The following is a 16,922-nucleotide window of genomic DNA, read 5'->3' as shown; positions in this document are numbered from 1 at the left end:
AACAATTTTCATATAAATCATTCTAAATTTTGAATGAATGAATTCAAAATTAATACTCCCTTCGATCTAAATTACTCGTGGCAGATTTTGGCAAAACATTGTCTCAAATCTGCCGAGAGTCATTAAATCCACGACAAGTAATTGGATGGGGGAGTAATACTGATATTTTCATGGCAAACCACAACACGCAAGGCATATTCATGTTCTCGTAAAATCCTTTCATATCTCTGGCACTTTGGATCATTCCCATGCATAACTGTAAGTTTATTCGAACTATTCTTTACTGAAAATACATATACATAATACATCACATCGCAGAGACGAAAAAGAAAAAGAAAAACGTGGCCACACCACTACAGGAATGTTACTCTACGCCGACGGCCGGCTGCCCTCGGCGTAGCCACGCCTTGCCCTCGGCGTAGGCTACGCCGACGGCAGCCCTCGGCGTGTCGCCTCGGCGTCTGGGTCCCTCGGCATAGGTAGGTGGGCCGTCGGCGTAGAGCTAACCCTCGGCGTCCTGGCTTTATGCCGACGGTGAAGAAGCCCCTCGGCGTTGACGCCGTCGGCGTAGCGTGGCGGCGCGCCGTCGACGTTAACGGAGCGGCCAGAGACACCGACGGCCCAACCCCTCGGCGTAGAGAGACGGGAGAGGCGACGTGGCGCACGGAGGCGCACCCTAGCCAGAGGCTATGCCGAGGGCAACCCCCTCGGCGTATGCATGCCCCATGCAGCGCCACCGTGGACACGCGGCAGCACCTGGCGCGTCGGGCTATGCCGAGGGCAACCCCCTCGGCATAGACCTGACCATATGGCCCTATGTCAGGGTCTATGCCGACGGCATTACCCTCGGCATAGCGCCTGCCATTTTTTTTTTGCTGTTTCAGTTCCAGTTCTGTTGCAATCCAGTTCCAGTTCATATAATCGACCAAATTCACATAAATATCATATAATCGACCAAATTCATCCAAAATCGACCAAATTCATCCAAAATCAACCAAATGTACCATAATTCATCCAAAATCACCATAATTCACATAAATAGCATGAAATCCACATAGTAGCATACATGGTGCATGTAGTAGCATACAAGAGGAGAGTGCCATGTCATCCAATACATAGTAGTAGCTAGCAAATGATGGCAAGCAAGAAGCCCGGTGCTGACTAGCGGAGGAAGGACCCGGGCGGGGTGTGTCCGCCCACATCGTTGGCGAAACGAGGAGCCCGGGGTTTCGCTCCGGTAGAAGCTGCAGAAGAACCACCTGGAGAAGGACCGGTAGCACGCCCAGGAGAAGTCGACGGAGAGGCACCGGGAGTAGTCCCAGGAGTAGTCGACGGAGAGACACCAGCAGAACGCCCAGTAGACCGACCACCTTCATGAACCGGTGTGACCTCGCGCCCACCCGGCGATGCTCGGTTCCCCGGACCATCCCGTTCCCTACGTGTTCCCTACATGTTAGCAACTTGCGAGGCAAAGGAAAGTGGTAACTACCGGTTTGGCAAAGAACTTACCTCCGGTGTGGATCCGTAGTAAGTCGCAGCGAAAGCTGCCCTCGATGGCATGATAGGCATGTCCCCCGCCACGGTAACTCGATCCGGTGGCGGTGTACCAGTAGACATAGAGATCATCATTTCCTGCAAGATAGGTTACAAGTTAGGCTTTGCAGAAATAAAGCATCAAACTGAGACTTGTCATCTACTTGCGCGAGAAGGAAGATTCAGACTTACTGATAAATACGTCATATAGGCCGTATTCTGCCTATTCCACTGGGCAACGGCCTGCTGATACGCTTCATTGCAGGCTTCGAAGGCCGCCTCGAAGTCAGGCTACAATTTCAGAAACAATGAATCTCGTAAACACTTAGCCATGTAGGAAGGAAAACCGGAAAGAGGATGAAAATGAGGAAACTTACATCGTAGGCGGGTGGACGAGCAGGCCGTGGACGAGGCTGGGGGCTGTCGGCGGTGAGGGTATGCTTGAGGCGCGTGTAGCTCGTGGAGTGGGTAGGCTTGACCGCCTTATTCATCCAAGGGAAACGGCCATGCGGACGCCCGTGCCCCGACAGGACCAACGACTCCTCGTCGACCGGAATGCTCAAGGGGTCATCCACCTCGGGGTGACGAGACTTGACCATGTCGCAGTAGTCCTCCTTGGCGGCCTTGGCATTGCCGTAGTACTGTGGCTGAGGCAATGCGGGATTGGGCTTCTGCTTCGTCCGCATCATGTCATATATCTGGGCATCATGAAGCACCACCCCAGGTGGTGCCTCGGCCACCTGCATCGCGAAAAGAAAAGTTAAGCGTACCACAAATGAGACATGGCGGGAAATGAATGAAGGTCGTTCCATGTATATACATACCTTTTTCCCCTTGAAGCGGGTGTAGTCGCGGTTTCCCGCGCAGTGTGTGCCACCGGTGCCTCGGTTCTCCATGTTACGCCTCGACACGGCTGCAAACTCCTCGTCCTGCCTGAGCCACCTCGCCCTAATCAGCTCCTCCCATGCCTCCCTATGCTGCTCGGCCCACTCCGGACAAACCTGAAAACGCAATAGTCAGCTCAAGATAATTCAATGAAAACTTAGCAGCAATGTAGAATCTCATTGACATTTTACTCACCGACATGTACTCCTCAATGGTCATTGCCCATTCCTCCGTAGGCTCGTTACCAACAAAGTACTCCTTCTTGACCCTCTTACCCTTGTTAGCCCAGAAGGCACTAGCGCTGGTGAACTTTTGGTTGTACCACTGCTGCGGTGTCAACCTCTCGCAAGCGCCACGCAAAGTGAGACGCGCCTGCGTGTCATGCTCCGGGTCCACACGATAGAAGCACTTCAATCATGCATAAATCAGTTGTGAAAGTCATGAGTTAGCACATTAGGGTCATCAACTATGAACGGTGCTCGAGAAATATATGCCTTACCCAGAACTTGGTGGTCACAGCCTCAGCAGCTGTCGCGAAGCCTACGGCAGGGGCATCCTCATAGTCCGCCCAAGTAGTGGCTAGCTTCGTCGGGCCACCGGGGACCGTGCTAAGGGGAGTGTATCTGCCGGGCCAGAACTTCTTAATCAGAGCCCCAAGCAAGCTGTTAGGCATGCGGGGGGGCTTGGCATCCCATGTCCAGTTGCTGCAAATAAATCACACATTAGTACACATGCCAAATTGTTTATTATGCCCAAGATGAAAATACATGTTCGAAATTTCTGAAGTAGTACACTTACTCATCGCTCGAAGGAATGATAAGGGCCTTGTCATCATGGGTCTTCGGCTCCTTCCTCGCATCGGGGACTCCAGCTTCTCCACGAAGCTTCAAGGGCTTCGGCGCACCCCCATCCTCCATCACCTCCAACTCAGCCCTAGAGTCCGACTCGTGTGTAGACTCCGTCTCCATCTCCACCTCCCCACTAGACGGACCCTCTAGGTACAACTCAGGAGCCACGTCGCCAGAAGCGGAGGGTGGCTCGTCAAAGTCCATGTGTACCCCGCCGCCACCTCGTCCTCCACCTCGTCCTCCTCGTCCTCGTCCTCGACCTCCACCTCGTCCTCCTCGTCCTCGTCCTCCATCGGTACCATCGGCGTAACGCGGATTTTGCACCGGGGCTCGATCACTCCGTCTAGTGGGTCTAGGAATATTCCTCTTCACCGCGCCAGCGTCTTAAGCAAGCTCTGAGTCTGCCTTGCCGCTGCTCATATTGTCCAGTCACCTGCATTGAGAAGAATAAAACAGTTAAGCACAAAGACATATTATATGAAGATACTAAGAATAAAAGGCACAATGCAATTAAGAAGCATGTTGACATAATAAAATGAAGATACTAACAATAAAAGGCACAATGCAATTAAGAAGCATGTTGACATAATAAAATGAAGATACTAAGAATAAAAGGCACAATGCAATTAAGAAGCATGTTGACATAATAAAATGAAGATACTAACAATAAAAGGCACAATGCAATTAAGAAGCATGTTGACATAATAAATACTAAGAATAAAAGACCCTCACCAGCCATCATCGCTCTCATGCTCACTCTCATACTCCATCTCTTTCTCTTTCTCTGGCCCACTATCACTATCACTATCTTGTGAGTACAAAGTTGAAGGGTCGACGGGTGGAGGCTCATCATAATTGTCATTCGCCTCAAGTAACTTCTCGAGCATAGATATGTCCTTTAGATCCACCACTGACTCACCACGAGTTTCTGCATCGTTCCCGAGGTCCTCTTGAACAAACGGTTCTAAAATATATTCCCCGAAGTCCTGTTCCTCTTGATAGAAAATCCCCTCGTATGTCACGGGGTCAATGTTGTTGTAATCATCCTCAGAGGGAATCGGTAGGTTACCATGTGGCGATACCTGGAAGACGACTTCCCAACCCTTGAGTTCCGCTTTCTGGCATGGGTAGGGCAAATAATAAACTTGCTTGGCTTGGTGAGCCACAATAAAGACATCGGCTCCGCTATAGGTGGTTGAAGGCTTAACTTCAACTAACCCAATGGACTTATCACTTCTCTGTCCACCTATTGGGTCGAACCAATGACACTTGAACACGACGATATTGAGTTGCACGTTCGTACGATTGAATGTCAACTCGTATACACTTTGTAACCTTCCGTAGTAATCAAAGTTGTTGGCTCCTTTGGTGAAGACCCCAAGTATTTATCGTTTTGGGATTCGCCCGGCCCTTTCCGGTGCGTCTGCGTGTGGAAGCGAAACCCATTCACATCATACTTCTCATACTTGGTCACCTCACGGCTACAACCTTGGGAAACACATTTCAACTCATCTATCATATCAACGTTTCTCTCACGGCCCTACAAGAACATTTCAAATTTGTTGTGTGCATTAGTTACGTGTAATAAGAGGGACAAGTCACGTGTTGCAATGTAAGAGGAAAGGTTAGAAATTACTTTTTCCATGAACCATGTCACAAAGTTTTTATTAATTCCGGGAGCACCGTCTTTCAGTAGAGTGTCCATCTCCGAGGTTTCGGGCAATTCATCATACGGCCACATTTCATCCGTGAATTCGCTGAAAGGAGAAAATAAGCATTAGACCGAGACGAGGTTACTAGCTGCAAACTAATTTGTTCACCATTTTACCTTACGAATGGGATCACTTCCTCCATGTTCATAAGCACATATAGCATTATACAATCCTTCTCTTCGTTCTCCAATTTATATTTTGTTCCTTTACCAGCCTTGCCACCGGGGAATTGGAATAGTTTTAGCTTGGGGTCATTCTCGGGCACGTCGACATTGTAACGAGTGACCGGGTTATGCTGAGTGGGAACATCATCGGGATAGTACGTTGTCGCGGCATCTGCCATCTCCCGAAGGCATATTGCCTCAGCTATGCATGCTTCAATCTTGGCCTTGTTTCCAGTTATCTTTCGAATATACTTAAACTCTCTCTCAATACAGAACTGCCAACGAAACTGCACCGGACCACCCAAGAGTGCCTCGTTGGCGAGGTGCACAATGAGATGTGCCATCGGAGTAAAGAAGCCTGGCGGAAATATCATCTCCAAATTGCATAGCAACTCCGGCACTGTATGTTGTAGCTTTGCAATAACCTCGGGACATATCTGCTAGCACATAGCGTGCGGAAGAAATGGCTCAACTGCGCAAGCACTCGCCAGACTTTCTCGGGGATATACCCTCGAAGCATCACCGGCATGAGCCGCTGAATCCATATATGATAGTCGTGACTCTTGAGCCCGGTGACTTTTCCCGTCGAAAGATTAACTCCCTTACTCATATTCGAGCAATAACCATCCGGGAACATCACGACGTATTTGAGCCACGCGAATGCCTCCTTCTTTTGGATGGAATCAAGGCAGAAGTTGGCATGCGGCTTGAACCAATTCTTTTGACGGCCAATAGGACGCTTCATGTGTAATTTTTCCCTATCACAGAGGATCTCAATATCGACTCTAGCCTTGACATTATCCTTTGACTTCCCGGGAATGTTCAGGCATGTGTGAAAGACGGACTCCGCGACATTCTTTACAGTGTGCATCACATCGATGTTATGGGGAAGTTCGAGGTCCTTGTAATACTCGAGCTTCGTTAAAGCCGCCTCGTGAGTCCAGTTGTGCGTTACACCATATCCCTCAAATTGATGGCCAGTTGGCGTCGCTGCCGGCACGAGAGCACGTAGCTCGGCTTCAACAAGTGTACCATCAAACTTCGGCACATCTTTTTTTTCATGCACAACTTTGCCCTTCTTGAAGTTCTTTTTGTCTTCTCTAAACGGATGCCTCCTTTTGAGGAACTGTCGATTCGTGTCAAACGCAACATACTTGCGACCCAAATGTAGACAAAGGAACTCAATCCGATGCTCGCACACCGGGCATGGCCACTTACCAGCTGTACACCATCCACATGTTAGGGCGTACCCGGGCATGTCATGCATGGTATACTGCAACCAAACTCTCATGCAGAAGTTTGTCTTCGATGCTCGGTCGTACGTCAATGTCCCGTGGTGCCAAGAGTGGTTCAAATCTTCCACAATCGGCTGCATGTAGACACTCAAATTCTTCCCCGGGTAATGAGGGCCTGGAATGATCAGCGACAGAAACATGGTCTTCCTCGTCATTAGGACTCCGGGAGGGAGATTGAGCGGAATAACAAACACGGGCCAGCAACTGTAATTGGCAGTGGACATACCATATGGATTGAAGCCATCTGTTGCTATCGCAATTCGACATTCCGAGCCTCGGCTGCCTTAAGGCGGTGTTTTGTATCGAAGTTCTTCCATGCCGTACCATCGGATGGATGTCCCATCTTCAACTTCTTGTTTTCGTCCACGAATCTCTTCCCATACTTGTGCCACGTCATCTGTTTGGCTGTCTCCTCGTGCATGTAAAGCCGCTGGATTCTTTTTATGAATGGGAGATATCGAAGAATCGACTTTGCGGTGCTTGGAGCGCCTCACCTGACCATCCTTTCTCGTTACCTCTTCGTACCTAGACTGATTTGAGATGGGTCAGTACTTGTCCTCCGCATACTGTCTCCAAAATAGAACGCAGCCTTTCGGACAACAGTCTATCCTTTGATAATCCATGTTGAGGTCCTTCATAATTCTCCTCGTCGCGTGCAGGCTTTGAGGCAGACAATGATCTTTGGGCAACATGTTACCAGTTGTTTTCAGACTTGCTTCAAAGCCCTCACGGGTGGTGTTGTACCGGGTCTTGTCGGCTAGACATTGGGAGATGGCATCGAGCTGAGAAATCGCGGCGCCTCGTACAGAGGCCTCTTAGCCGCGGCAATCATATCATAGAAGGCCTTCGCGGTTGGCTCGGTTCCTCCGGTTCGCGGCGCCACCGGTACTGCCGGCGCCCCCGGTGCCGGCGGCGAATCCGGGACATCGGCATGGACGAGATCATCTAGAAAGTCTCTAACTCCATCGTACGCATTGCCATTGAGCCGCTGCCGCATCACCTCACCTCCGTCACGTTCGCGCTCATCAAAGTCGATTTCCGTGACGTACCCATGCATATACCCATATTGCGAAGGTGTCTATACATTTCATCCTTCCCACGACGTTGACGCTTCACGCAGCGAACACAGGGCAAAGTGCCCGAACCAGCCCCTCTCGTACCACGCGCTAACTCATTCACTAGAAAATGGGTCTTCCTTGTCCACTCATCTGTTTTCTCGCCGCACTAACACGCTCATTGTACATCCATCCATTATCAGCCATCCTCTGCTTTATTGGGAGCCAAACCACAGACATAGCATTTATATCAAATAGGAAATTAAATGCATCATATTTTTATTTATTTTACCGGGCGAAACGCATGCATCAACCTACATCTCTACTAGGTGGGCTCCTAGCAGCCGCCGGATCCGTAGTTGGCTACGTTCTCCATGCTCTACCCCGGTCCAAGTCAGAATTTCGGCAGCACCTCCCCGCTGCTCTCCCGATACACGTCTCGGCAAAAAGCCGAGAGGATGTGCATCCGGAGAACAACGGGGAGGCGCCGCCGAAATCCTGACTCGGACCGGAGTAGAACATGGAAAACGTAGACAACTACGCATCCGCCGACTGTCCCGTAAATGCCGCAAGCGTTACGGTTCAAAATATGCGGACCACTAATGCATATTTATCCGCGTAACGCTCGCGGACGGGAAGTGACACCTAGGTTACGCAACTGGACTTGGAAAATGAATCTAGTGACATAAGAAAATGCGGGGAAGGGGAGGCGATGTTTTAGCTCACCCTCGGCGGACGGAGAGAATCACGGACACGGCGACAAGGAGGTCACGACGGGGCGGTCACGACGGGCCGGTCACGACGGGGCGGTCACGAGGTCGGCGGTCACGACGGCACCTATTTCCATTCAATAAAAAACAAATTATTTCACATTTCACATTTTCTATTTGTATTTCTATTTCACATTTTCTATTTCACATTTTCACATTTTCCATTTGTATTTCTATTTCACATTTTCTATTTCACACTTTCACATTTGCTATTTCACATTTTCACATTTTCACATTTTCTATTTTCACATTTCACAAATTATTTCACATTTCACATTTTCTATTTCTATTTCTAAATAGCATACAATCTTAGATGGAATTGCAAGATTGTACAAAAAAAAACTTACAGAAAAAAACTTACAGAGAAGAGATGAGGCAGGGGCCTGCGGGGTCGAGGCAGGGGCTTCTACTGCGCGTGGCGGCAGCGACGGGGAGGCAGGGGGCGGCGGCGGCGCGAGCAGGCGGCCGGCGGCGCGAGGGGAGGTAGCAGGGGCGGCCGGCAGCACGAGCAGGCGGCGGGGAAGCTAGCAGGGCGACCGGGAAGCTAGCACGGGCGGCGGGGAAGCTAGCAGGGGCGGCGGGGGAAGCTTGCAGGGGCGGTCGGCGGCGCCAGCAGGCGGCGGCGTGAGCAGGGGGCGGCGGGGGAAGCTAGCAGGCGGCGGCGCGACTCGGGCTCGGGCGCGGAAGGAAATGGGGAAAAAAGGGGTGCGGCTCGGGCGCGTGGTCCGGCTCGACCCGACCTTGTCCGTTCCCCAAACCCTAACCCTATGCCGAGGGCCAGGGCTATGCCGACGGCAGCCCTCGGCATAGACCCATTTTTTTTTTTCAATTTATTTTCTATTTAAATTTTATTAATGTCAATTATATTTATAAAATATATTAATATAGGTCCATGCTAAGTTGTTTTAATCTTCTACATTCCCAAGCTATGCGCATAAAAAAAATACCATCTTAACTTAATATTTTCTCCCATAGACGAAACCCTAATCCGGTAGCCCCGCAGATCTACCCCTTTGACCGAACTCCGATGACAGCTGACCCATTGACTATTCTATTCCTTTGTGTTGTGTTAGGTCATCGGACCATGTAGTACCAATAATTACCCTATCTTACATCACTATTCCCTCCGGTAGACGAAACCCTAATCCGGGAGCCCCGCAGATCTACCCCTTTGATCGGCCTCCGATAACAGTTGAACCATGGACTTTTTTCTTACTTTGTGTTGTGTTAGGTCATCGGAACATGTGGACACACACAAGTTTTGGGGCCATTCCCTAGATCCGATGCTCGATTTCCGACGAAACCCTAGTTCTGTTGACCGCGCGGTCTACCCCTTTGACTGCATCCCATCGGGGGTCCCCCGGTGGGCATATTCCTCCATTTGAGCTTGGTTAGGTCATAGGTACATGTGGAAACAAGGATCATCACATATGATCTCAAGTTTCTCTCCGGTTCACCTCCGAGGGAGTTCCCCCCTATACATGCATAATCTGCCTAAGTGTAGTAACCCCCTGTCCGAGAAGCCGGACACACCTGGGGGGGTAGCCTTGAATATAGAACCATCTCAAATCACTTTTGTGCATTCCATGTGGACACACACAAGTTTTGGGGCCATTCTCTACATCTGATGCTCGATTTCCGACGAAACCCTAGTTCTGATGACCGCGCGGTCTACCCCTTTGACTGCATCCCATCGGGGGTCCCCCGGTGGGCATATGCCTCAATTTGAGCTTGGTTAGGTCATAGGTACATTTGGAAACAAGGATCATCACATATGATCTCAAGTTTCTCTCCGGTTCAACTCAGATGTAGTTCACCCCAATACATGCAGAATCTGCCTAAGTGTAGGAACCCCCTGTCCGAGAAGCCGGACACACCTGGGGGGGTAGCCTTGGATATAGAACCATCTCAAATCACTTTTGTGCATTCCATGTGGACACACACAAGTTTTGGGACCATTCCCTAGATCCGATGCTCGATTTCCGACGAAACCCTAGTTCTGTTGACCGCGCGGTCTACCCCTTTGACTGCATCCCATCGGGGGTCCCCCGGTGGGCATATGCCTCCATTTGAGCTTGGTTAGGTCATAGGTACATGTGGAAACAAGGATCATCACATATGATCTCAAGTTTCTCTCCGGTTCAACTCCGAGGGAGTTCCCCCCTATACATGCAGAATCTGCCTAAGTGTAGGAACCCCCTGTCCGAGAAGCCGGACACACCTGGGGGGGTAGCCTTGGATATAGAACCATCTCAAATCACTTTTGTGCATTCCATGTGGACACACACAAGTTTTGGGGCCATTCCCTACATCTGATGCTCGATTTCCGACGAAACCCTAGTTCTGTTGACCGCGCGGTCTACCCCTTTGACTGCATCCCATCGGGGGTCCCCCGGTGGGCATATGCCTCAATTTGAGCTTGGTTAGGTCATAGGTACATTTGGAAACAAGGATCATCACATATGATCTCAAGTTTCTCTCCGGTTCACCTCCGAGGGAGTTCCCCCCTATACATGCATAATCTGCCTAAGTGTAGGAACCCCCTGTCCGAGAAGCCGGACACACACCTGGGGGGGTAGCCTTGGATATAGAACCATCTCAAATCACTTTTGTGCATTCCATGTGGACACACACAAGTTTTGGGGCCATTCCCTAGATCCGATGCTCGATTTCCGACGAAACCCTAGTTCTGTTGACCGCGCGGTCTACCCCTTTGACTGCATCCCATCGGGGGTCCCCCGGTGGGAATATGCCTCAATTTGAGCTTGGTTAGGTCATAGGTACATGTGGAAACAAGGATCATCACATATGATCTCAAGTTTCTCTCCGGTTCAACTCCGAGGGAGTTCCCCCCTATACATGCAGAATCTGCCTAAGTGTAGGAACCCCCTGTCCGAGAAGCCGGACACACCTGGGGGGGTAGCCTTGGATATAGAACCATCTCAAATCACTTTTGTGCATTCCATGTGGACACACACAAGTTTTGGGGCCATTCTCTACATCTGATGCTCGATTTCCGACGAAACCCTAGTTCTGATGACCGCGCGGTCTACCCCTTTGACTGCATCCCATCGGGGGTCCCCCGGTGGGCATATGCCTCAATTTGAGCTTGGTTAGGTCATAGGTACATTTGGAAACAAGGATCATCACATATGATCTCAAGTTTCTCTCCGGTTCAACTCCGAGGGAGTTCCCCCCTATACATGCGAGACCGCCTAAGTGTAGGAACCCCCTGTCCGAGAAGCCGGACACACCTGGGGGGTAGCCTTGGATATAGAACCATCTCAAATCACTTTTGTGCATTCCATGTGGACACACACAAGTTTTGGGACCATTCCCTAGATCCGATGCTCGATTTCCGACGAAACCCTAGTTCTGTTGACCGCGCGGTCTACCCCTTTGACTGCATCCCATCGGGGGTCCCCCGGTGGGCATATGCCTCCATTTGAGCTTGGTTAGGTCATAGGTACATTTGGAAACAAGGATCATCACATATGATCTCAAGTTTCTCTCCGGTTCAACTCCGAGGGAGTTCCCCCCTATACATGCAGACCGCCTAAGTGTAGGAACCCCCGTCCGAGAAGCCGGACACCCCTGGGGGGTAGCCTTGGATATAGAACCATCGCAAATCACTTTTGTGCATTCCATGTGGACACACACAAGTTTTGGGGCCATTCCCTAGATCCGATGCTCGATTTCCGACGAAACCCTAGTTCTGTTGACCGCGCGGTCTACCCCTTTGACTGCATCCCATCTGGGGTCCCCGGTGGGCATATGCCTCCATTTGAGCTTGGTTAGGTCATAGGTACATGTGGAAACAAGGATCATCACATATGATCTCAAGTTTCTCTCCGGTTCAACTCCGAGGGAGTTCCCCCTATACATGCGAATCCGCCTAAGTGTAGGAACCCCCTGTCCGAGAAGCCGGACACACCTGGGGGGGGGTAGCCTTGGATATAAAACCATCTCAAATCACTTTTGTGCATGCCATGTGGACACACACAAGTTTTGGGGCCATTCCCTACATCTGATGCTCGATTTCCGACGAAACCCTAGTTCTGTTGACCGCGCGGTCTACCCCTTTGACTGCATCCCATCGGGGGTCCCCCGGTGGGCATATGCCTCCATTTGAGCTTGGTTAGGTCATAGGTACATTTGGAAACAAGGATCATCACATATGATCTCAAGTTTCTCTCCGGTTCACCTCCGAGGGAGTTCCCCCCTATACATGCAGAATCTGCCTAAGTGTAGGAACCCCATGTCCGAGAAGCCGGGCACACCCGGAGGGGGTAGCATTGGATATAGAACCATCTCAAATCACTTTTGTGCATGCCATGTGGACACACACAACTTTTGGGGCCATTCCCTAGGTCCGATGCTCGATTTCGGACGAAACCCTAGTTCTGTTGACCGCGCCGTCTACCCCTTTGACTGCATCCCATCGGGGGTCCCCCGGTGGGCGTATGCCTACGTTTGAGCTTGGTTAGGTCATAGGTACATGTGGAAACAAGTATCATACCCTATGATCCCAAGGTTCTCTCCGGTTCACCTCCGAGGGAGTTCCCCCCTATACATGCAGAATCTGCCTAAGTGTAGGAACCCCATGTCCGAGAAGCCGGGCACACCCGGAGGGGGTAGCATTGGATATAGAACCATCTCAAATCACTTTTGTGCATGCCATGTGGACACACACAACTTTTGGGGCCATTCCCTAGGTCCGATGCTCGATTTCTGACGAAACCCTAGTTCTGTTGACCGCGCGGTCTACCCCTTTGACTGCATCCCATCGGGGTTCCCCCGGTGGGCGTATGCCTACGTTTGAGCTTGGTTAGGTCATAGGTACATGTGGAAACAAGTACCATCCCCTATGATCCCAAGGTTCTCTCCGGTTCACCTCCGAGGGAGTTCCCCCCTATACATGCAGAATCTGCCTAAGTGTAGGAACCCCATGTCCGAGAAGCCGGGCACACCCGGAGGGGTAGCATTGGATATAGAACCATCTCAAATCACTTTTGTGCATGCCATGTGGACACACACAACTTTTGGGGCCATTCCCTAGGTCCGATGCTCGATTTCCGACGAAACCCTAGTTCTGTTGACCGCGCCGTCTACCCCTTTGACTGCATCCCATCGGGGTTCCCCCGGTGGGAATATGCCTCAATTTGAGCTTGGTTAGGTCATAGGTACATGTGGAAACAAGTACCATCCCCTATGATCCCAAGGTTCTCTCCGGTTCACCTCCGAGGGAGTTCCCCCCTATACATGCATAATCTGCCTAAGTGTAGTAACCCCCTGTCCGAGAAGCCGGACACACCTGGGGGGGTAGCCTTGAATATAGAACCATCTCAAATCACTTTTGTGCATTCCATGTGGACACACACAAGTTTTGGGGCCATTCTCTACATCTGATGCTCGATTTCCGACGAAACCCTAGTTCTGATGACCGCGCGGTCTACCCCTTTGACTGCATCCCATCGGGGGTCCCCCGGTGGGCATATGCCTCAATTTGAGCTTGGTTAGGTCATAGGTACATTTGGAAACAAGGATCATCCCATATGATCTCAAGTTTCTCTCCGGTTCAACTCCGAGGGAGTTCCCCCCTATACATGCAAGACCGCCTAAGTGTAGGAACCCCCTGTCCGAGAAGCCGGACACACCTGGGGGGGTAGCCTTGGATATAGAACCATCTCAAATCACTTTTGTGCATTCCATGTGGACACACACAAGTTTTGGGACCATTCCCTAGATCCGATGCTCGATTTCCGACGAAACCCTAGTTCTGTTGACCGCGCGGTCTACCCCTTTGACTGCATCCCATCGGGGCTCCCCCGGTGGGCATATGCCTCCATTTGAGCTTGGTTAGGTCATAGGTACATTTGGAAACAAGGATCATCACATATGATCTCAAGTTTCTCTCCGGTTCAACTCCGAGGGAGTTCCCCCCTATACATGCAGAATCTGCCTAAGTGTAGGAACCCCCTGTCCGAGAAGCCGGACACACCTGGGGGGTAGCCTTGGATATAGAACCATCGCAAATCACTTTTGTGCATTCCATGTGGACACACACAAGTTTTAGGCCATTCCCTAGATCCGATGCTCGATTTCCGACGAAACCCTAGTTCTGTTGACCGCGCGGTCTACCCCTTTGACTGCATCCCATCGGGGGTCCCCCGGTGGGCATATGCCTCCATTTGAGCTTGGTTAGGTCATAGGTACATGTGGAAACAAGGATCATCACATATGATCTCAAGTTTCTCTCCGGTTCAACTCCGAGGGAGTTCCCCCCTATACATGCAGAATCTGCCTAAGTGTAGGAACCCCCTGTCCGAGAAGCCGGACACACCTGGGGGGGGTAGCCTTGGATATAAAACCATCTCAAATCACTTTTGTGCATGCCATGTGGACACACACAAGTTTTGGGGCCATTCCCTACATCTGATGCTCGATTTCCGACGAAACCCTAGTTCTGTTGACCGCGCGGTCTACCCCTTTGACTGCATCCCATCGGGGGTCCCCCGGTGGGCATATGCCTCCATTTGAGCTTGGTTAGGTCATAGGTACATTTGGAAACAAGGATCATCACATATGATCTCAAGTTTCTCTCCGGTTCACCTCCGAGGGAGTTCCCCCCTATACATGCAGAATCTGCCTAAGTGTAGGAACCCCATGTCCGAGAAGCCGGGCACACCCGGAGGGGGTAGCATTGGATATAGAACCATCTCAAATCACTTTTGTGCATGCCATGTGGACACACACAACTTTTGGGGCCATTCCCTAGGTCCGATGCTCGATTTCTGACGAAACCCTAGTTCTGTTGACCGCGCCGTCTACCCCTTTGACTGCATCCCATCGGGGTTCCCCCGGTGGGCGTATGCCTACGTTTGAGCTTGGTTAGGTCATAGGTACATGTGGAAACAAGTATCATACCCTATGATCCCAAGGTTCTCTCCGGTTCACCTCCGAGGGAGTTCCCCCCTATACATGCAGAATCTGCCTAAGTGTAGGAACCCCATGTCCGAGAAGCCGGGCACACCCGGAGGGGGTAGCATTGGATATAGAACCATCTCAAATCACTTTTGTGCATGCCATGTGGACACACACAACTTTTGGGGCCATTCCCTAGGTCCGATGCTCGATTTCTGACGAAACCCTAGTTCTGTTGACCGCGCGGTCTACCCCTTTGACTGCATCCCATCGGGGTTCCCCCGGTGGGCGTATGCCTACGTTTGAGCTTGGTTAGGTCATAGGTACATGTGGAAACAAGTACCATCCCCTATGATCCCAAGGTTCTCTCCGGTTCACCTCCGAGGGAGTTACCCCTATACATGCAGACCGCCTAAGTGTAGGAACCCCATGTCCAGAAGCGGGCACACCCGGAGGGGGTAGCATTGGATATAGAACCATCTCAAATCACTTTTGTGCATGCCATGTGGACACACACAACTTTTGGGGCCATTCCCTAGGTCCGATGCTCGATTTCTGACGAAACCCTAGTTCTGTTGACCGCGCCGTCTACCCCTTTGACTGCATCCCATCGGGGTTCCCCCGGTGGGCGTATGCCTACGTTTGAGCTTGGTTAGGTCATAGGTACATGTGGAAACAAGTACCATCCCCTATGATCCCAAGGTTCTCTCCGGTTCACCTCCGAGGGAGTTCCCCCCTATACATGCATAATCTGCCTAAGTGTAGTAACCCCCTGTCCGAGAAGCCGGACACACCTGGGGGGGTAGCCTTGAATATAGAACCATCTCAAATCACTTTTGTGCATTCCATGTGGACACACACAAGTTTTGGGGCCATTCCCTACATCTGATGCTCGATTTCCGACGAAACCCTAGTTCTGATGACCGCGCGGTCTACCCCTTTGACTGCATCCCATCGGGGGTCCCCCGGTGGGCATATGCCTCAATTTGAGCTTGGTTAGGTCATAGGTACATTTGGAAACAAGGATCATCCCATATGATCTCAAGTTTCTCTCCGGTTCAACTCCGAGGGAGTTCCCCCCTATACATGCGAGACCGCCTAAGTGTAGGAACCCCCGTCCGAGAAGCCGGACACACCTGGGGGGGTAGCCTTGTATATAGAACCATCTCAAATCACTTTTGTGCATTCCATGTGGACACACACAAGTTTTGGGACCATTCCCTAGATCCGATGCTCGATTTCCGACGAAACCCTAGTTCTGTTGACCGCGCGGTCTACCCCTTTGACTGCATCCCATCGGGGGTCCCCCGGTGGGCATATGCCTCCATTTGAGCTTGGTTAGGTCATAGGTACATTTGGAAACAAGGATCATCACATATGATCTCAAGTTTCTCTCCGGTTCAACTCCGAGGGAGTTCCCCCTATACATGCAGAATCTGCCTAAGTGTAGGAACCCCCTGTCCGAGAAGCCGGACACACCTTGGGGGTATCCTTGGATATAAAACCATCTCAAATCACTTTTGTGCATGCCATGTGGGCACACACAAGTTTTCCAGCCATTCCGACGCTCCGTGGTCTCAGAATTTGGAAAACCCTAGGGCGGGGACCCCACACATCTACCCCTATAGCTTTCTCCGTGCGAGGGTTTACCAGTGGACTTTTTTATTTATTTTGCTTTGTTTAGGACATATGTACATGGAAACCATAGGTTGGGCATACTTTACCATAAAATAGGC

At 50.8% G+C, this 16,922-nt stretch overlaps 1 protein-coding gene across 1 annotated transcript; it reads right to left on the bottom strand.

Moving 5' to 3' along the window:
- Positions 1–1,470: 1,470 nt before the first annotated feature.
- LOC127348323 (uncharacterized) lies at positions 1,471–3,627 on the bottom strand. The gene is made up of 7 exons (XM_071819639.1): positions 3,217–3,627; positions 2,918–3,122; positions 2,614–2,826; positions 2,358–2,534; positions 1,911–2,273; positions 1,726–1,824; positions 1,471–1,632 (listed from the first exon to the last, which is right to left on the bottom strand). Exons 1-7 carry the CDS (start codon positions 3,468–3,470, stop codon positions 1,486–1,488), a joined length of 1,458 nt encoding a protein of 485 aa, XP_071675740.1. The 5' UTR covers positions 3,471–3,627; the 3' UTR covers positions 1,471–1,485.
- Between the last annotated feature and the right edge of the window lie 13,295 nt (positions 3,628–16,922).

This window comes from Lolium perenne, chromosome 4, assembly GCF_019359855.2.
Source record: "Lolium perenne isolate Kyuss_39 chromosome 4, Kyuss_2.0, whole genome shotgun sequence".
NCBI lineage: Eukaryota > Viridiplantae > Streptophyta > Magnoliopsida > Poales > Poaceae > Lolium > Lolium perenne.
This window is presented reverse-complemented; position numbering and strand designations above follow the sequence as displayed.